Here is a 23,021-nt window from a genome sequence, read left to right on the forward strand (position 1 = left end):
TTTAGAACCATTTTTAGAACCTTAAAGAGAACCAGAGATGAAGCAACCTCATGTATTTTACCTTATAAATCAGTGGGAACATGACAGTAAACACCTAATCTGCTCTTTGTTACATTGTTCTCTGTTTAATTTGCCTGTTATCACCTCTAAGATAAGAATCCCGACTAAGCAGTCGGTCTGGCTTTGCTACAGAATAATTATAGCTGAGACTGTGTTCTTTGCTGTCTTCAAGTCCAAGCCTGCCCCCTGCTGGCTTTGCTCAGGAATCATTATAGCTGAGTCATTATAGCAAAGCAAGACTCAATGCTCAGTCCGGGATTCTTATCTCAGCTAGATAACAGACACTTTTAGCAGTGAGGATGGAACAGAGAGCATGGTAAATGTTTTCTCTAATGTTCCCACTGATTTCTATGGTAAAATACACAAGGGTGCTTCGTCTCTGGTTCACTTTAAAGGATACCACAACTGACATGTGGCATAATGAGATAGACATGGGTATGTACAGTGCCTAGCACACAAATAACTATGCTGTGTTCCTTTTTTTCTTTCTCTGCCTGAAAGAGGTAAATATCAGGTATGTAAGTGGCTGACTCAGTCCTGACTCAGACAGGAAGTGACTACAGTGTGACCTTCACTGATAAGAAATTCCAACTATAAAACACTTTCCTAGAAGAAAATGGCTTCTGAGAGCAAGAAAGAGATAAAAAAGGGGGAAATTCTTATCCGTGAGGGTCACACTGTAGTCACTTCCTGTCTGAGTCAGGACTGAGTCAGCCACTTACATACTTGATATTTACCTCTTTCAGGCAGAGAAAGAAAAAAAGGAACACAGCATAGTTATTTGTGTGCTAGGCACTGTACATACCCATGTCTATCTCATTATGCCACATGTCAGTTGTGGTATCCTTTAAACGGAACCTGCTGTGACATGTAACAGGAATAAACAGACGTGTAAATAGTCCAAAGCCCACATAGAACTAAGCTGTGTTCTCTTTTTCTTCTTTTTTTTTTGAAGGGTTAAGAACCCAGGACTGCTGAATGACTACAAGGTAACTCTCACTGATAACTAATCAGAGGTCACAACAAGTGTGAAAAAAAAGTCTAATAGTTCACATTCCGGTATTTGTCTGTGTGGGAGCTGAAGAAAACTCTCTTTATTCACCTGATGTGGGAATTCGGGAATTAAGGTTTGCTTTAAACGTACGTTGTGCATCCCGTGAGAGGAGGAGTAGATTGATAACATGGTTGTCCCGATAAGGTGTCACTGTGGGAATCTATATAAAACTGCAATCACGCAACTGATAATGCACTAACCTTTGAAGTACCCTGACCCTTTCCATTATGACCCTGGCAAGGACTAGGACTAGCAGACAATTTGTAACTGCTGTTTATTTTTTGTTTTGTTTTTGCCAGATTGCTTCTGATATACTTGGAGCTACCTTAGTAGATCAGACCCTGAGAATAACAGGGGCTGAAACAAACTCAAACCTGGGAACAACTGAGGAAAAAAAAATTTACAGGCTAAAATTCAGAAATAAGGACTCCGGCAGGCGGGTGAATTTAGTGCGTAGGAACCTCACTGACCAGGATGAGTGCCAGTGTGCAAATTACAACGACTTGGCAGCTTAACTGTGTCTATTGAAACCGTTCCCTTGCAACATTTTCAGGTTTGACAAGAATTTCCCTTTAAACTAATTTGAGTCAATTAGCAGCCACCTGGCACCGACGATCGTGTTCATCTGTGACACCAGTCAGTGGCGACATGATCTTAATTTGTTCTCCTACGTCACCGTTCTTTTTTCAACACACCTCTCGACTACTCAGAGCACAGACATGTCCCAGTTCTTCTCAGTGGCTGATTTCAGTCACTACAATGAGCATTAGACATTTGAGAATGCCAGGTGGGTAGTGCCAGCCTAAGGAGATCTCAGTAGTGCCAGTGTGTGGCCAACTGTGAAACCTGGTACAGCAATAAGATCGCAAAGCGAGCTGTGCCAGGGAAGCATGAAAACAACGCTGCCGTCAGAGGGGTGTTGGAGAGCTCTCGAGTCACAGGAGTTGTAAAGAAGATAAGATAAAATGCTGGAAGTGTTTTTACTTTTTTATATTATGCAGCTGATGATGAGTAATCATGAAAGGATAATCAGCTGTTTCGGAACCTTCTATTTAAAGCTTTAATGCTTGTCTGACACACCTAAGTTTATTAATATAGCTGGGCAAGTCAAACAACTTTGTAAATATAACTTCTACCATGTTCTTCCTTTCTCATGCAAATTTGGAATCATCTTGGATCATCAAAGAGTTCCAACAGTTCAAACTGACTTTGATAAGTCATCATCAGAAAAAATAATTCCGATGTGATTTCTTTTACAGGGAAATTCATAAAGGGGTTGTCTCTGGTTGGGTGGTCCTGATCACGTCTTGCCTTATTCCCCTTTCTGTGCTAGATGAAATGAAGAGTAGTGGTGTATGATCATGTGATCAATGTGTTTGCATTGGCTGGTTGTGATCACCTGATCGCGCATCACTTGTGCTTCAAAGCCTTTCCAGCAAGAGTAAGTCAAGTAGAAGAAATGTAATGATCTACTTGTCATACTGTCCACACACACAAAGCTTTTTACATACAGAATGAATGCATAGCTTGACAAAAAGCTCCAGTTCTTCAGAGGTGGGGTTTCATCAGCAAATGGGAGGAGTGCTGATGCTCATGGGTGGAGTTAAATATTTTCTGTACGCCAGTAATTGAGCAATGTGGTATGTTCACACCGGGATCTGCTCATAAAAAAAATTAGACTGGCAAAATTTGAAACTGTTGAAGCCCAAATAAACCCAGTATTGAGCAAAGAAAACCTGAAAGCAATCATGCTGATTCCAGCCCAAATTTACTGAACACCTGGGTGCTCCTAAGTTCAGAAAACATTGCAAACAACCCTCTTTCTAAAGTTGCGTACACACCTTTGACGGATGTCGTCAATCGAGGATCAGCACCTGGTCCCCTTGAGTGAAATTTCTGGGCCGGGCTGCACACACGTGTCAACTGTGTAACTGACGAATTGCTGTAATGCAATGAGGGGGGGGGGGGGGGAGGGAATCAGCGTTGCTGGGAGTGACTAGATCTGCTTGCGGGTTGGGTTCGCCGGCTGGCATACACATGCCTGATTATTGGCTGAGGCGGTCGTTATCGGCTCCCCCAGCCAAGTCAGGCATGTGTATGAGTCTTTAGGGAGATTCATTAATTGTGTGGGCTTTGGGGGGTGCAGCAGGCATTAACTTACCTACGAGAGCTGGTCCATAGCCCTACCTATATGGAAGCCTCCATTTTCTGTGTCCCTCTGCCACAAGTTATAATTCCTGCTGTAATATCCTGTGTCCACAGGTGGCACCATGCATGCCAGGGACCCGCAATGCATGCCGGGAAATTTGATGTGGATACATCTCCTGGCCATGCGATGTAATCACATCAATGGTAACAGCATCTGCCAGCATGCATCATGCATCCCCAGCATGCATTGCAGCTGCCGAAAACATTACTGCAGAAACCCGCGGTTCTGCAGCACAGGAAGATAGAAAATGGAGGCCTCCATATAGACGGTGGGCTACTGAGCAGCCCCCTGTAGGTAAGTAAATGCCTGCTGCAACCCCCAAAGCTCACACAATTGAGTAGTTTTTAAAACTTAGTGTACAGTTCTTAATGTATTTCTCATTTGCGATAACTTTTATGTAGCGGGTCTGCGAGATTCAAAGTTCTTCAAACTTCAGCCCTGCAGATCCTTAGAAAACCAGGCTATTAGTGTCTACCCTGGCTGGAAGGGAAGCCAAGATAATGTCACTGCAAAGCCACAGCAGAACAACAACTGCCTCTGTTTTCACAATCAAGGCAGTGTTTTCATTTAGCTTAGCCATAAAAGGAAGGATTTTCTGTGATGGAACAAATAATATCCCTATATTTCCCACACTTCAAGCCCCTTCAGTTCTCATCCATAAGACATCCAGAAATTGCCAGTCCTGTTAGACTGAAGTTTAGAACTAAAATTAAACTTTGGACTTTTTCAAACTCTAAAAAAACGGATACCTTGCCTAAATGTCACAGTTGTGGCAGCCGAGAAAGCAGTGACCTCTTCACTTTTCACAAAAAGAAACAAAACAAAAAACAACAAAAAATGAAGGGTTTTGAGTTCTAGCGGAATGGGACGTTAACTCACAGAGGCGAACACAATGTGACACTGAGCTTGGTGACAATGAAGGCACCCGGCACAACATGACAATGATCTCAGCCCGCTTTGAAAGAACCAGACACGATATGACACTGCCTTTGTAACCCTTAGACGGACGCTGTTTACAAGGACAACAGACGTGACATCAGCAGGATGAAAGCACAGATACAACCTTTAGAAATGGTTAGACATAGGTGTGAAGGAGATTGACTCTGAAGCACATATTTAGAATGTAAAAGCCCATGTGCACAGCGTGCACATTTGATAATTGCAAACTGAAAGGCAATAGGAGGGAAGTTGACCACCCCCAGAGTTCAACTAGAAACCTTTAAAATCAAAGCCTTCTGTCATGCTCTCCTTACCCCTTAGAATGCCACACCCAATTTCCAACCCTTGAAAAGCTACCTGTATAGTCTGGCATTTATGGTAACATAACTTTTTTCCCTGCCAAACAAGGCACAGGCACCAGGTTGGGGGGGGGGGGGGGGGGGGGGGGGCGGAAATGAAGCATTAGTGGGGACAGCAGCCGGGGGTTCCTTCGTATTTGCCATTCGTGATTATTGCATGTTGCGACCGTCTCGCACCCAATCGAGCATGTAAGCCCGGAATTTTCCAGCATGTCCGATCGATACATGTTGTTGATATTGTTGTGAAACCTCTCCCACAGTGTGATGTCAGGACCATGGTTCTGACATCACCCTGTGGGAGCCTTGTTGCATTGTGGGAAATAACAGCTGTTAAGTATATAGCTTTTTTTTATAGCATTGCATCATTCTATCATATTTGCAATTTAACAGAGTAACCAAGCAGCTCGGGGTAACCCAAAACCACAAGGAAAGTATACGGGACTAAAAGAGACCGAAAAGCTCTCCTACTAAAAAGTTAGTGTGGTCCACATTGTATTTAAAACTATTAAACAGAGCAGGGCTAATAACCCTTTCAACTTCCCTGCAGTAAAAATCTTATCTGAAGCTGCCTGTCACTGTTTCTTTGAAGTATAAGTGCCTCAGAAAACAGCACTGTAGCTGAGCTCAGAGACGCTCATTTGCATGGATAACAAGTGAAGTTTCCTAACTCTTCCTGAACTGGAAAACAGTATGAGGCCAGAAACCCACTAGGAGCGATTTTCTGAGCATTTTGTGATTTGAAAACTCTTGCTAATGTAATGCTATGGGTGTGATCCCACTTGAGCAATGTAATTTTATAAAAAATCCCCCATAGCATTGCATTAGCAAGAGCTTTTTCAAATCGCTAGCTATTAGAAATCGCTCGTGGAGGGTTTCTAGCCTGAGACTTGTTTCTGTGCTACAAATGTTCCATTTCTTAGTTGTACTACAAATACAATTCATTATATCAGGAAGTAATGTATATGAAATATAAATATCAGTGACACAAAGTCACATGGGTCATTATGGAGATTAGGGGCCTGGCAACTAAAAGTGAAACTCCCTGTTGGCTGAAGAAAGAAAATAGGATCTATATTGGACTACATGCATATTTTATACCATTTGTGCTGTGTTTGAAGTGTAACTTCAATCAAAACTTTTCTTTTTAGTTTTTAGCAGAATAAGGAAGAGTTAAGATCATTTACCAGGTTTATACTGCTGCGTATGTTCCTCACTGTCGAGATTCCACCTCACTTCCTGTTGTGCAGCAACACTTCCTTTTCTCGAGTATCTCTCTCACAGGAAGAGGAGGGGAGATGAATCTTCTCCACAGGAATAATGATAGCAACAAAAAACCTCACAGATAATCTAATCATTCCTGTTGCAGAGATTACACTTCACTTCCTGTTTTCTGTCACACAGTCCTTGGGAGGGGAAGAGAGGAGACTCCACACAGTTTAAAATAAAAAAGATGTTTTTTGGGGGGGGGGAAAAAAATGAATATGAAACACTATAAGACTACTCTTGTGTAATTTCAATGCATATTGCACCTCACTGAAGCTAACTGATATCGTTGCCAGCTGCAGGACAACCTATCAGATTGCTAATTAAGTAATTTGTGAGCAAATAAATGAGAGAAAGTTATTTGCTTTCCCCTGGATATAGAAGGGAGTTTTCTACCTTGTTTATACATGCATTCAGATGCAATCCAGAGAAAAAAACAAGCCATTACATGACACTGTAAAATCGAGATCTATGTTGGAAAAGATATGTGATTTTGCAGAGTACAATACATCTTACATCACTTTTTTTTTAGGATTTTAACGTTGTGTTTAATGCTTTAGACAAGGGGTCCTCAAATTTTTTCGGTCAAGGGCCAGGTCAACATACTTCAGACTGCTGAGGGGCCGGAACATACATAAAATTATGTTGAAAACATTCCATTGAATCTAGGTATTGATTCCCCCCCAATCATGCCCGGAGGAGTACTCCCAGCAGTAGCCATTCAGTCATGCAGCGTCCGAAGAACATCTTTGTGCACCAGTGAAGCATACCCAGGTGACAACCTGCCATCTAGTTAGATAGAAGTCACCTGATGCAGAATTGGATTTGAAGCCAGCGAATGATTGTTTACTGTATGTGGATGGGTGGTGCCAGCACTGCTATTCTATATGCGGGCCTCCGATATTTAAAGGTGCAGTGGGCCACATCTATATATAAGTTATACATCTTGGGCTTGATTCACAAAAGGGTGCTAACGCAGTTAGCACGCCTAAAAGCTTTGGACGTGCAAACTAGAGTGCTAAGTAGTTTGCACATCCAAAGCTGTTACTGATCACGCATTAAGTTGGTGCGCCCGAAAAGTCGCACCAGTGCGTGCGAAACGTTGCACCGTTCGCGTGTAAAACGCTGCACCGTTCGCGCGCACTGCGCAGCGCTAACCTATGCACGCGCAAACGCTTGCGCGCATATTAGCGCGTGAAGCGCCCTTTTTCGCGTCTTAAGTGCCTTTTCACTGGCATGCTAACAGTTAGCACCCTTTAGTGAATCGAGGCCCTTGTGTTTGGGGGTCAGTACTGCCCGCAGGCCGAATACAGCCCCCCGAGACCTTTTTACTGGCCCCCCAAACAAAACGCAGGACCACTGCTTTAACGCTACAAGATGTAAATGTATTCTTTGCCTCTACATAGGTGTTTTCAAACTGTTGCTGCCAAATAGACATAAAAACGTACTCACAAGAGACCAAAATATTGGAGGAACCACGTTCACTATACTTAGCATGTCAGGTGAAGGTATTACAACTTGAAATTACACCAACCATGGATTAAAAAAAACACAGACCACAAAAAAGACAGGGAAGGCCGTGTCACAAACACTTTAGTCACCACAGTCATGTCACAGAAGGCTTAGGCCCAGTTTACACTGGTACAGATAGAAAACTGATCTGTGTAAATCAGTTTTCCATTCGTGACTCTCTATCCCGTTAGCATGCGGGCAATGTGACATATCTGTTGATCCAGAAAAATAGCTGCAGATCCAAACTTGCAGTCCTTGTAGCGGAACAGGCCAAACGGCTCTGTTCAAACGGACCAATGTGACTGGATCTATTGGTTACATTGGATCCGTTCGCATCCATTCTCTCCATTTTGTTATGGTCTACTAAACCTTTCATTTTTTTAGGTCAATGTGAACTGGGCCTTAGTCACCATAGCCGTGTCAGAGAAGGTTTCGTCACCATAGCCATGTCAGAGAAGGTTTCTTCACCATAGCCATGTCACAGGAAGCCAAGTGGCTATAGTAATGTTACAGAAGGTTTAGTCACTATAGCTATGTCACAGAAGGTTAAGTCACCATAGCCATGTCACAGAAGGTTTAGTCACTATAGCCATGTCACAGAAAGTTTAGTCACCATAGCCATGTCCCAGGAAGCCAAGTGGCTATAACCATGTCACAGAAGGTTTAGTGACCATAGCCTTATCACAGATGTGACCACATCCAAATTACAGGAAGTTTACAGATCATAGACATGTCAGAGGAAGCCAAGTGACCCCAGTCATATAGTAAGGAGCTTAGTGACCACTGTACTGACACAGAAGCAGAGGGAGCGCATCTGCTTCAGGGAAATAATTACTGCTTCAGATGTGGCGATTGGCCATATAAACATCCCCTGGAGTACTGGCTGGTTATGGAGGGCCATATAGGAAGGGCTCACAAGCTGTATCAACTGGAGATATCCTGTAAATATATTTTTTGTTCTGACACATTCAAGAAGTTTGTACATTATTTAGTTACCACAGATGCTGAAGACTTTATTACAGAAACTAATTCCTAATTTCCTATAGTTTAGTTTCCTTACAACAAGTAATTCCCTGCCTGCCATGAGAGAAAGTGTTACAGCAGAGATGAGCACAGAGGAGTGTTTCCAGAGCTGTGCAAGATGTTTCCCAGTCTCTGCCTGCCGTCTCCAGAGACCTGTGTCGTCTCAGGACTTCTGCAAAATCTGCAGTTCATGTGGTACCTGGCTGAAAAGAGGCGAGGGAGGCGCAGACAAACATCTCACAAACCACCTTTTCAGGGAAACGAGAAATGACCTATTGTCAGGGGAACTGATGAAATAAAAGAAACCAAGATACTCTCTACGAGAACAAAGTAGAGTGTTGTTCCTCAAAACAGAAGGTAATTGGATATGATCATTTCCTCTTGTACAAAAATATATCATTGCAGTACAGCACCTTGCAATAATGACCATATGCAATTACCTTTTATGTCAAAAAGGCAAAAGTGCCCTTTGCAGTGCTTCTACACAAGCCTTCTAGTCCGATTGCATAAACTCCAGGTGGTTCTGGGCCATCAAAACCTTAAAGAGAATCTGTATTGTTAAAATCACACAAAAGTAAACATACCAGTGCATTAGAGGACATCTCCTATTACCCTCTGTCACAATTTCGCCGCTCCCCGACGCATTAAAAGTGGTTAAAAACAGTTTTAAAAAGTTTGTTTATAAACAAACAAAATGGCCACCAAAACAGGAAGTAGGTTGATGTACAGTATGTCTACACATAGAAAATACATCCATACCCAAGCAGGCTGTATACACCCTTCCTTTTGAATCTCAAGAGATCATTTGTGTGTTTCTTTCCCCCTGCATCTCTCATGCACTGAAGTTTCAGGCTGCTCGTTTCTTCCTGCAAACAGCTTTGCCCTTGTCTGTAATTCTTCAGTATGTGAAAGCCCAGCCAGCTCAGAGGACGATTTATCCAGCTTGTAAACGATAAAAGAGAAGAGAGAAGCTGCCCTAATCCAAATAATACACAGGCAGTGTGCAGAGAGGGGCCTGGAGGGGGGAGATGCATCACAGAACCACAACACTGAAGAACTTGTCATTGGCAGCCTTCCAGACACAGGCTGACAAGTCTGACAAGAGAGAGATAAGTTGATTTATTACAGAGATGGTGATAGTATAAAGTGCTGCAGTAAGCCAGAACACATTAGAATAGCTTTTGGAACTTGTAGGATGATAAAAAACAGGATGCAATTTTTGTTACGGAGTCTCTTCAAAGGGTTCCCTGAACTCCCTTAAACCAAGCTTTCTCTTAAACCAAGCGAATCTCAAGAAGATATTAAATAAAAGTTTCACTTACCTGGGGCTTCTGCCAGCCCACTGCAGTTGTTCTGTGCCCATGCCGTTGCCAAACGATCTTCTGTTCCCACGCCGCATCTCACTTTCGCTTCGCCGGGAGGCGAAGTAGAGATTTTACCACACTGCATCTGTGCATGGCGCTCCTGGCTACAGGTGCAATGGACAGCGACTTATAAGTCGCGTGAACAAAAGTCAGCCGCGGAAGGGGAACGGGTGATCATTTGGAAATGGTGTGGGCACAGGACGGCTGCAGTGGGCTGGCAGAAGCCCGAGGTAAGTGAAACTATATATACAGTGGGTTGCAAAGGTATTCGACCCCCTTGAAGTTTTCCACATTTTGTCACATTACTGCCACAAACATGCATCAATTTTATTGGAATTCCACGTGAAAGACCAATACAAAGTGGTGTACATGTGAGAAGTGGATCGAAAATCATACATCATTCCAAACATTGTTTACAAATTAATAACTGCAAAGTGGGGTGTGCGTAATTATTCGGCCTACTGAGTCAATACTTTTTAGAACCACCTTTTGCTGCAATTACAGCTGCCAGTCTTTTAGGGTATGTCTCTATCAGCTTTGCACATCTAGAGACTGAAATCCTTGCCCATTCTTCTTTGCAAAACAGCTCCACCTTAGTCAGATTAGATGGACAGCGTTTGTGAACAGCAATTTTCAGATCTTGCCACAGATTCTCGATTGGATTTAGATCTGGACTTTGACTGGGCCATTCTAACACATAGATATGTTTTGTTTTAAACCATTCCATTGTTTCCCTGGCTTTATGTTTAGGGTCATTGTCCTGCTGGAAGGTGAACCTCTGCCCCAGTCTCAAGTCTTTTGCAGTCTCCAAGAGGTTTTCTTCCAAGTTTGCCCTGTATTTGGCTCCATCCATCTCCCCATCAACTCTGACCAGCTTCCCTGTCCCTGCTGAAGAGATGCACCCCCCGAGCATGATGCTGCCACCACCATATTTGACAGTGGGGATGGTGTTTTCAGAGCGATGTGCAGTGTTAGTTTTCTGCCACACATAGCGTTTTGTATTTTTGCCAAAAAGTTCCATTTTGGTCTCATCTGACCAGAGCACCTTCTTCCACATGGTTGCTGTGTCCCCCACATGGCTTGTGGCAAACTGCAAGCGGGACTTCTTATGCTTTCTGTTAACAATGCCTTTCTTCTTGCCACTCTTCCATAAAGGCCAACTTTGTATAGTGCATGACTAATAGTTGTCCTATGGACAGAGTCTCCCACCTGAGCTGTAGATCTCTGCAGCTCGTCCAGAGTCACCATGGGCCTCTTGACTGCATTTCTGATCAGCGCTCTCCTTGTTCGGCCTGTGAGTTTAGGTGGACGGCCTTGTCTTGGTAGGTTTACAGTTGTGCCATACATCATTTCTGAATGATTGCTTGAACAGTGCTCTGGGGGATGTTCAAGGCTTTGGAAATCTTTTTGTAGCCTAAGCCTGCTTTAAATTTCTCAATAACTTTATCCCTGACCTGTCTGGTGTGTTCTTTGGACTTCACGGTGTTGTTGCTCCCAATATTCTCTTAGACAACCTCTGAGGCCATCACAGAGCAGCTGTATTTGTACTGACATTAGATTACACACATATGCACTCTATTTAGTCATTAGCACTCATCAGACAATGTCTATAGGCAACTGACTGCACTCAGATCAAAGGGGGCCGAATAATTATGCACACACCACTTTGCAGTTATTTATTTGTAAAAAATGTTTGGAATCATGTATGATTTTCGTTCCACTTCTCATGTGTACACCACTTTGTGTTGGTCTTTCATGTGGAATTCCAATAAAATTGATTCAAGTTTGTGGCAGTAATATGACAAAATGTGGAAAACTTCAAGGGGGCCAAATACTTTTGCAACCCACTATATATATATATATATATATATATATATATATATATATATGTGTATGTATATACAGTATATATATATATATATATATTTACATATATATATATATATATACATATATATATATATATATACATATATATATATATATATATATATATATATATATATATATATATATATATATATATATATATATTCAGGTCCGCTTTAAAGGACAACTAAAGTAAGAGGCATATGGAAGCTGCCATGTGCAGTAGTGTCTGAATCACACACCTGAAACAAACATGAGCTAATATTGTCAGACTGTTATCAGAAATATCTGATCTGCATGCTTGTTCAGGGTCTATGGCTAAAAGCAATGGATCAGCAAGATAGCCAGGCAATGTGCATTGAAATGCTCTTCCAGACAATTTTAATTAGCCCAATCAGACTGCATACAATTTGCATTTGATTTGAATGTAAAACTGGACACCTTAACGACGCAGGAAGATGGATCACATCCCAACAATGAGTGTTCCCCATTCATCTTTCTGCCCGAGGAACACGCGAGGGCACACAACGGGCTCAAACAACGCTAAGGGCCGGTTCACACGGACGCTTGGCGGCGTCTACCGTCAAGCGTTCGGGACCCATCGGCTAAACTCTACCATTCAAGTGAATAGGAGCGTTTAGCATTGCGCGGTTACCGTCGATTACCGTCTATTGCATAAACGCGGCGTTCTGATCCCGATTTAACGCATCGTTTCGGCCGTCCCTAGAAGCCGCAAGCAACGTCCAGGGACGGCTAGCCGGCGCGGCTTCATGTCCCCCTGCGGGGACGAGAAACGCCGATCGCGACGATCTCTGTACCGCCGCCACCGAACGGGTCGTCACAGGACGACGCGACTTCCTGGCCTTCAACGCCGCCTGCCGTCCATGTGAACCGGCCCTAAGCGTCGTACAGCTAATCATGCATTCATACCCATCTTGCAAGACGGCAGAAATGAACAACTGTTGCTGAAAAAAAAACACCGGTCGTCGCAAAAATCATGGACAAAATCGCGAGGTGTAGGTCTGTTATATTGAAACCGCGAGATAAAAGACAGGCAGCTTCATACACACAGCAGCTTGTAACTACAATATAGGTCAGTTGGGAGGAGGATGTGACTACGCGTCTATGCTAGGCAGAGATTACCGCTGTCATTCTCTGGGATATCCATGCATTTATCACTGTATTTACAATATCACAGTGACATTGCTGCAGAAAATTGCAGTGATAAAAGGGGACCATTTAGCTGGATTTTTGAATGGCTTCCTTTGGAAATAAGTCTGTGGTAATGCGGAAATAACATGACAGGAATACCACAGTAAATGACAGGAGGGAACATCTCACACAGTGACAGTAGTAACATTCGCCATGCTGAGGGCGCAGTGGTCGAGAACCTGTGACTTTAACACTACGAGGCGATGGAAGGAAACCATTTATCAGACACAGGCGGCAAGGAGAGAGGAAGGGTTCACACTTGTCATATCTGCATGTGTTTTCCCGCATCCGAATTCCTATTAGTCAAAGTGCTCATTCATATCTGGGGCTTGATTCACAAAAGGGTGCTAACTTAGTTAGCACGCCTAAAAGCCCCTTAGCACGCCTAAAGCCCTAAAGAGCGCGCTAAATTAGCGAGTGTAAAGTTTAGCGCTGCTAAACCGTCGCACTGGGTGCCCCTAAACCGTTGCACCGGGTGCGCCCAAAAAGCACCTGGTGCAACGTTTTAGGGGCACCCAGTGCAACGTTTCGTGTGCACCGCGCAGCGCTAAACTTTGCACGCGATCAATAAAAGCTTTCAGGCGTGCTATCTGAGTTAGCACCCTTTTGTGAATCGAGCCCCTGATGTGTTTTTTGCATGCAGGGGAAAAAAAAACGTTCAGCTTTGCCTACTATGTTCCTTTTCTCAATCCCATCGTTCCAGTGACACTCAGATGCAGGTATTCGATTAACTGGTCGAATACGCCTTTGGAGATCTTTGGAAGGTTTCGGAAGCACTCGTGTCCCCGAGTGTTTCTAGAGACAGACGGTTCCGTCCTGCACATGGCGACTGAGTGCATCCAAAGCCTTCCAAGGGCTCCCGGAGGTGGAAAAATTCAACAGGGGACAGCGCTGGACACTGAAAGAGGTCAGGCAAGGCTCTATAAGATCCAGGGCCTTCCCTATTCATAGGTAAGTATCTGACTTTTTTCCAGTGTGCTTCAGTATAGCTTTATCATTAGCTACCGTGGAAAAACCTACTTGCCACGAATGTGCATAGTGTCTGAAAAAATGCACATATTTTCTGCACAACATAGTGTAAACCCTCACTAAATCTGGCCATACATTGGTCGATGTGGCCCAACAGACAGATCCCTCTTACATTATCTGATAAGAGAGGGATCTATCTAATCAAATGCATCTACAAACTACACACAGATATGATGAGATCTATTGAAAATCTGTGCGCACTGCCTGCCAGGACTGGGAGGTGGGAAAATCACTTGCTGGCCAAGCAGTAGTAATCAGGTGTTGCTGCTCACAGTGAAGGCTTGATGCAGGTTTCTATTGGGAGTGATAACACAGGGTTACTGCTGCTTGGCCAACAGGTGGATTTCCTCAGCTTTTTCACCTCCCAGTCCGACACTGAGTCCATACCACTGCACCTGCACAAGCTCTTGACAAGCAATCTTTTGTGGGGGTCTCCATGCTGGAGCCAGGGCCGATGGAGAAGGATAAGGAAAGCGTCTTGTGAATTCATAGGCTTTCCCCTCCCCGCATTTTTTCTCTACAGGTACACTTCAAGCAGGCCAAGCCCCATCTGTGCCCACAGGCTGCTGGGAGTTGAGCGCAGACAGACCACTTCCCTGAGAAGCACATAGACTGCAGCTGCAAAAAGGTTTGTGCTACAGTGCATGGCTGCTGAAGAAGCTCCTGGTTGTTTTCTGTGACGTCTATTAATTTGAAATCTTCTAGACACAGTAGGTGTCAGCAAGCTCTGCTAAAGAAAACAATTTGCCCTGAGGAGGACTTTCGTTTTCCCCGAACAATATGGTGGAAATTTTCTACAGGAGTGCAGCTAAAGGGTTGAATTCATATTTCTTCTATTAGAACCCAATCTGCAGATATCCACGCTCTTTACATCTGGGATGGGCTAACAGCAAATAGGAAGCAGGACTGCGCTGCAAGAGAAACTACATATGAAAGGAAATATTTCTCAAGTGCTGCTCTCTGTTTCTGAGTACTTCAGAGAATGTGAACCATGGCGACAGACTCACTTCTGACATGGAAATAAATATTGAAGCACATTAGAAGATTGCAGTGTTTGCTTTCCTTTACAGTTCATAGTTAAAAGGTTCCTGAAGTGATATGAGGAAAGATAAGATAAACATGAGAACATATAGATTCAATCCTAATCACATTACATGCTGCACAACCGACTACTTTGTGGGAGGGGCAGTGATCTTTGCATTACAGCATGTAAACTTATTGAGGTTAACTGGGGCATCAGACGTTCACTGATGATCTGGTAGCCTTTGAGGCAGGGGTAGGGACCCTATGGCTCGGGAGCCAGATGTGGCTCTTTTGATGGCTACATCTGGCTCACAGACAAATCAGTAGGGGTTGATTCACTAAGATACACTGCCTAAGCAGCGCAGCTTAGTGTGGCAGCGCAAGTAACATTTTCAAAGCAGGCACGCTACTGCTGTAGCATGCTCTACTAACTTACTCGAGCTACTCCAAAACTAACATCTGCTCCAATTGTCCCACTCTGGACCCTGTCAGGTCCAGTGACTTTGTAGGATGAGATCCCCACACTTTGATTGGCACAATAGGCTGCCTTTCACTTGACAGGCAGCCTATTGGGCCAAAATGCGGGGATCTTGTCCTACAAAGTTAATCAACCCCCAAGTCAGCTAGCTAATTGTACAAGTTGTTAGTCGGTATTTCTCCTGTCTGGCTCTCAGGGAAATTGCTGATGTTGCTGAAACCCAAGAGAAGCTGAAGACGTGTCTGACGCTTCCGCTGCCCTGAGGATCAACTGTATACACATCCCCATGGCAACGGGGACGTGAGCCCTACTGTCCCAGTTTCAAACATTGTATGTCTATCGAAGAATTTCATTTTAAAATATGTGGCGTTTATGTTTAACCAAAAAGGTTCCTGACTCCTGCTTTAGGGGATGATTTGATACATTGCTGATATAAAAGGTGCAGTCTGAGGGAATTTACTAAAGTAAAATATACATTCAGCCTGAGCTGCTCCAGCAAACATTGGTCATGGTGGCATAGTGGTTAGCACTCTTGCCTTGCAGCACTGGGTTCCCTGGTTCACATCCCATCCCCCATCCAGTAAGCCACATGTGACCCTAGGCTTAGTTTGGTCCCCATTTTCAGATATGTGGGACACCTGCACACATGAACTGCAGCCTTAGCCACGTTCCATCTAGCATATGTACAACAGGATCTGATAACTTGACCACCCTCAGAGTCCAACTAAAAAGCCAGAGGCTTCTGTCATGCTGCCTCTACCCCTTGGAATAGCTTGTCACACCCAATCAAGACGACTCTGGAGGTATTTAAATCCAAACTGAAAAGCCACCTGTTTAGTCTGGCATTTATGATCACATAACTTTTCCCCCTGTAAACATCACAATGTACTGATCTGAGACAAGCGTATGCGCTTTGGGTGCTATGGGAGAAAAGCGCTTTACAAATGTTTGTTTATTTTTTGTAGCTTGCCCTTTTCAAAGCCACTCAGATCCTAATGCCTGGTACACATGATGCAATTTTCTGTTAGATTGACGGTCAAACTGATTATTTCCAATCTGATTTCCGATCTTTTTTTTCTGATCAATTTTCCGATAATTTCTATAAAAAATCAATCATGAAAACGATCCAGAAATTATTTGATTTGACCATCAATCTGACAGAAAATTGTATTGTGTGTACCAGGCATTACATTCACCCATTTTTTTCTGCTTTCAACACATCTCCTTCAACAGGTAAAATATTAATTTGCTGCCTAATAAATCCAAATACTTGACATGACAACTACCTTTGTAACTTGATAATCGTTGTTATGAATTGTACTTGTGGTTGTGGTTGTTGTTCCTTATCTCTGGACACTAAAGAGTATTTAGCAAGTATTTACAATATAACAGCTAAGCTGCCTGAGAGTGAATGAATATAGTATGTGGAAGTACTGTATGTATATATTACAAAGCAGAAGTGATGAGATAAAGGGAGAGTGTACACAATCGCAGTGCAGTAATTAGCTGGCAGTGAATGTGTGGCACACTTGACGTACATAACACAGAGAAGCTGAATGTGAAGAGTGACAGTATACACCATGCTGTCCAATGACCTGTACTGTGACCATCATTACAATGACCTGGTGGGGACTGTACACAGTGCAGGACAGACAGTGTAACTTACACAGATGTCATCAGGCAGTGCAGAGTCCAGCTGCACAGCACAGTCATCACCTAAAGCTATATGCATGAAGTGACAGACAACAGTGGCCCAGAGGCTGCCTGATGCTGACTGTGTAGGTGTGACTGACAGCACACTGGCTAAATGGTTAGCACTCCGGCCTTTCCATACCCATGTCCTGTCCACATGTTATCTTGGAGCCCATTTGAAAACTATCAATCTGTGTATAGAACTTCATTTTAAAGGGGGGGGGGGGGCAGGGGGTTACTGCCATATTTAAAAAGGAGAGAGGAGGGGTTTTTATTGTATACAGTACAGCCTGAGTATAATGTATGCAGTGGAGTGCACCGTACAGGCTAAGTATATTGTATGCAATGGAGTACAGGTTGAGTATAATGCATGCAGTGTCATGCACAGTACTGAATGAGGGTTTGCAGTGGAGTGCAGAGTACAGCCTGAGTATAATATATGCAGTGGAGTGCACAGTACAGGTTGAGTATAATGCATGCAGTGGCATGCACAATACAGAATGAGGGTTTGCAGTGGAGTGCAGAGTACAGCCTGAGTATAATATATGCAGTGAAGTGCACAGTACAGGTTGAGTATAATGCATGCAGTGGCATGCACAGTACAGAATGAGGGTTTTCAGTGGAGTGCAGAGTACAGCCTGAGTATAATATATGCAGTGGAGTGCACAGTACAGGTTGAATATAATGCATGCAGTGGCATGCACAGTACAGAATGAGGGTTTGCAGTGGAGTGCAGAGTACAGCCTGAGTATAATATATGCAGTGGAGTGCACTGTACAGGTTGAGTATAATGCATGCAATGGAGTGCACAGTACAGCCTAAGCATATGCAGCGTAGTGCACAGTACAGGCTAAGTATAATGTATGCAGTGGAGTGCACAGTACAGGTTGAGTATAATGCATGCAGTGGCATGCACAGTACAGAATGAGGGTTTGCAGTGGAGTGCAGAGTACAGGCTGAGTATAATATATGCAGTAGAGTGCACAGTACAGGCTGAGTATAATATATGCAGTGGAGTGCACAGTACAGGTTGAGTATAATGCATGCAGTGGAGTGCACAGTGCAGCCTGAGTGAATGCAGTAGCGTGCACAGCACAGGCTGAGTATAATATATGCAGAGTGCACAGTACAGGTTGAGTATAATGCATGCAGTGGAGTGCACAGTGCAGCCTGAGTGTATGCAGTGGCGTGCACAGTACAGGCTGAGTATAATATATGCAGAGTGCACAGTACAGGTTGAGTTATAATGCATGCAGTGTAATGCACAGTGCTGCCTGCGCATAATGTACACAGAAGAGTGCACAGTACAGAATGAGTAGAATGTATAGAATACAAGATAAGTTTAATGAACACAGACTAAGCTCCGTATAGTGTGTACAGTATAGTGCACAATATAATGTATAATGTACACAGTGGAGTGTGCAGTATAGGTTGAGTGTAATGTAGATTGTGAAGAGGGCTGTGGAGTCGGTACAAAAAACCTCAGACTCAACTTCGACTCCTCAGTTTAGGATTCCACCGACTCCTCTAATTTGCATATTACAGTCTTGTTGATTGAAAGTATGTAACATAAAAGACATTCCATCACTGCCAAAGCTTAGGAATTCTAAAGAAGTGGTCAATGTGAATGCCTAAGCATGTCATCTGTATATTAAGATTCACTGGGAATCCTAAAGGCCTCTAACCTTTGCTATATCTGATACAGAAAAATGCCAGGGCCATTTTCTGCAAGGGGACAGATCTATGCACAGGAACCCAGCTGATACAGGGTTCCAGTGAATCTTATTAAACAGACAATGTGTTGGGACACTAACTTTTAAGCACAAGCATTTTAACTAAACTTGGGATGTAGCTGTAGAGTAGCTGTTGAATAGAAATCAAAACTAGTCCTTAGTAAGAGTATTTGTAGAGGGTGCAGACAGAAACAAAGAACATCCAATGTGACTGTGGGTACATCTAATGCTGGGGATACACGGTACGTTTCTGTACCGTGTATCGAGCAGCTGATCCGGCCAGCTGATAATATTCAGCTGGTCCGATCACGCTGCTCGACCCCCGCCCGCTCGATTCCCGCCGGCGGACAATGGCAGGGAATCGAGCAGCTGATAAGGAGCGCCGGCGGGGACGAGCGGTAATCGATCCACGTGCACGCGCTGACGAGCGGGGACGCGGCGGGAGTCTACTCCCTGCATTAGGCTCCCTGCACACTGCAAATCCATTTTGCAATTCCGATTCCGTTTCCAATTTGCAATTCCGATTTTCCCTGAATGCAATCAACAGAAAAACGGAGAAAAAAACGCAGCAAGCAATAACGATTAAAAATCGGAATCGGATGTAATACATGATTAAAAATCGGAATCGCATGCAGTGTGCAGGGAGCCTAAAGGTGGCCACTAACGGTCCAATTTCTAGCGAAAAATCGTTCGAGCGATCAGAAATTCAGATTGGAAGTTAAATATTGTAATAAATCGTTCACTACACCATCAACCAACCAATAATTGCTTCCTATCTATCACAACCAACAAAAAAATCCAAATTTTGGTTCGAACGAAAATTCATTCGGGCGCCATTTTTTTCGCTCGTTCATAATCGATTGTGTCCACCAATGGAGAATATATTTACAACCAATCCGATTAGAATTTCTGATCGGTCAAACGATTTTTCGCTAGAAATTGGACCATTAGTACCCACCTTAAAGTGGACCCAAACTAAAAATACAAGATTTCAGAAATAAAATCTATTTTCTAAATTATAATAATAAATAGCAGCCTTTTTCAGCTGCATGATGACAAATATAAAATATTTTACATTTATTGGAGGAACCCCTCCCTTCCTTTCAAATTGCCGGGAGAGAATCCAGCAGTCTGGTGGAGTAGATGGTGTCTGGCAATGGAGGAATTGCTAATGGCTGCCCCCAGTATAACCCTAGCTATGAAATGAGGAGGGTGAAAAGCATGCACTGAAATGATCATAGGTTTGAAGGAGTGTTTATTTATCTTTGTATGTGTCAGAGTGGTGCAACTAAATATTTTTAATTAAAAAAAAATGTTTGGTTTGGGTCCGCTTTAAGAGTGAAGTGCAGGTATTCTGCAGGAAAATGAAGGGATTCTTCCTCCATTACACATTCTTCATGCAAGATCTGTACCAGGTTTATGGGTGACATACAACAACCTCTGTGATCAGTGTGCACAACATTCTCAGTGGATTCACGACAGCTCTGCGGGGAGTGCATATGTACTACTGAGTAACTTAATTTGTAGTCATCAAACCCAAGTACTGTATAATGTAAACAGTACTGTAAGAAGTACCTGCTTAGCTTAATGTATAAAACATAGGCTCAGTAAACTGCATACAGCACAGACTGAGTATAACATATGCAGTACTGTGCACAGCACATGCTCTGTAGCCTGAATATTCTACATGCACAGTATAGTTACCCACCAGGGTATATGAAATGCACAATACAGCAGTATTCAGCAATTCACAATTCAGCAGTACATCATAGGCAGCCTGGGTAGAATCTTGATGAGAAGAGCATTGAGCAGTGTATAGTGTTTAGCAGAGACAGTATATGCTGCTGGCAAGTGTACAAAGTACAATAGACAGTGTAACTCTGCTGTGAGTGTGACCTGATGATGATGAGTGTACACAGGATGGAGAGTGGAGAATATGGGACTCTCTAGAGGAGCTCAGTTACCTGGTAAACAAAGTATTGTATACAGTACAGAGTACACATGAGCTCATGTAATCACAGTGGAGAACAGAACAGATCTGTACACGAGGTTCCAAACACTGAAGACAAGTGCCAGTAACCAGGGGGTGAAAGCACTGACAACACAGTGCACGTCTGTGACAGTTCTCACCTGGCAGTGAGGGCACACAGTGCTGATCAGTTCTCACCTGGCAGTGAGGGCACACAGTGCTGACCAGTTCTCACCTGGCAGTGAGGGCACACAGTGCTGATCAGTTCTCACCTGGCAGTGAGGGCACACAGTGCTGATCAGTTCTCACCTGGCAGTGAGGGCACACAGTGGTGACCAGTTCTCACCTGGCAGTGAGGGAACACAGTGCTGATCAGTTCTCACCTGGCAGTAAGGGAAAACAGTGCTGATCAGTTCTGCCTGGCAGTGAGGGCACACAGTGCTGATCAGTTCCGCCTGGCAGTGAGGGCACACAGTGCTGATCAGTTCTGCCTGGCAGTGAGGGCACACAGTGCTTATCAGTTCCGCCTGGCAGTGAGGGTGCACACAGTGCTGATCAGTTCTCCCGTGGCAGTGAGGGCACACAGTGCTGATCAGCTGTCCCCTGGCAGTGAGGGCACAAAGTGCTGATCAGCTGTCCCCTGGCAGTGAGGGCACACAGTGCTGATCAGCTGTGTCCTGGCAGTGAGGGCACACAGTGCTGATCAGTTCCCCTGGCAGTGAGGGCACACAGTGCTGATCAGTTCCCATGGCAGTGAGGGCACACAGTGCTGATCAGTTCTCCCGTGGCAGTGAGGGCACACAGTGCTGATCAGCTGTCCCCTGGCAGTGAGGGCACACAGTGCTGATCAGTTCTCCCTTGGCAGTGATGCCACACAGTGCTGATCCGCTGTCCCCTGGCAGTGAGGGCACACAGTGCTGATCAGCTGTCCCCTGGCAGTGAGGGCACACAGTGCTGATCCGCTGCCCCTGGCAGTGAGGGCACACAGTGCTGATCAGCTGTCCCCTGGCAGTGAGGGCACACAGTGCTGGTCTGTTCCCCCTGGCAGTGAGGGCACACAGGGCTGGTCTGTTCCCCCTGGCAGTGAGGGCACACAGGGCTGAGCAGTTCCCCTGGCAGTGAGGGCAGACAGTGCTGGTCTGTTCCCCCTGGCAGTGAGGGCACACAGTGCTGGTCTGTTCCCCCTGGCAGTGAGGGCACACAGGGCTGAGCAGTTCCCCTGTCAGTGAGGGCACACAGTGCTGATCAGTGTAACCCTACTAGTAGGGTTCTGCCAACATACAGTGCTTAGGCTGGTAGTCAGTGCACACAGTAAAGTACAGCAGGGAACACAGTAGTCAGAACAGTGCAGGGCACACAGCGCTGCCGATCAGTGCTCACCTGGTGGTGGGTCTCCTTCTCCACGTTGACCCCATTGACCTCCAGCACCCGGTCCCCCGCTTTCAGCCCGGCCACCTCAGCCGGGGAGCCGGGCTCCACCTTGCGGATATACTGGCCGGTCTTGTTCTTCTCGCCGTGCAGGTGGAAGCCGTATCCGCTGTCCCCCTTGAGGATGTGGCAGAGCCGGGGCTGGCGACGCTCCTGGTCCATGCTGGTGCTGCTGCTGGTGGGGTGACAGTGGCGGGGCAGTCAGTGGGGCACAGTGCGCATAGTGCTGCTGCTTCTGCTGGCGGAGAGCTCCTCTCTGGGACAGGCTCAGCGCTCCTCCTCCCTCCACTCTCTCTCTCCCTCTCTGGCTTGGGTTTCACTTGCAAACAAGGAAAAGCCACAAAGATGCTGCTCTGGCACCTCCCTCTGTTCACACTGGAATCTTCCAGACTGGGGGGTCAGGGGGACAGAACGGGCATACAAGTGGGGCCAAACTATGCAGAGACGGGGGTGCTGCCGACTTCAGCGGAGCGCAACAGGCAAGACGTCCAACAGATGTGAGAGTGCAACAGGCAGGCACAGTGTTACACATAAGAAAGGGGGTGGGTACAGCAGCCAAGACTTTGCATAGATAGGGAATCAGCAGGCGAGGTACAATTGAAGATATGTTGGATGATGTGAAGATGTTGGAGGCAGGACATTGTACAGATGGGGAAATGCAACAGGCAGGACATTAGTGGAGATTCAACAGATAGGACGTGGTACAAATATACAGCAATTAGGGAATTTTTATAGGTGAGTATGCAGCAAGGTGATGGAACAGGCAGTACATAGGACAGATGTTTAACCAGGGCTGTGGAGTTGG

At 44.7% G+C, this 23,021-nt stretch overlaps 1 protein-coding gene across 1 annotated transcript in view; it reads right to left on the reverse strand.

Annotated features, from left to right (window-relative positions):
* Positions 1 to 22,697, reverse strand: part of NHERF2 (NHERF family PDZ scaffold protein 2) — a 138,570-nt gene extending 115,873 nt beyond the window's left edge. The window contains exon 1 of the mRNA XM_068247297.1: positions 22,169 to 22,697. Within this exon, the coding sequence (XP_068103398.1) occupies positions 22,169 to 22,378 (210 nt within the window). The 5' untranslated portion in view covers positions 22,379 to 22,697. The remainder of the gene's footprint in view (positions 1 to 22,168) is intronic.
* Positions 22,698 to 23,021: the final 324 nt, after the last annotated feature.

This window comes from Hyperolius riggenbachi, chromosome 7 (genome assembly GCF_040937935.1).
Source record: "Hyperolius riggenbachi isolate aHypRig1 chromosome 7, aHypRig1.pri, whole genome shotgun sequence".
NCBI classification, from domain to species: Eukaryota; Metazoa; Chordata; class Amphibia; order Anura; family Hyperoliidae; genus Hyperolius; species Hyperolius riggenbachi.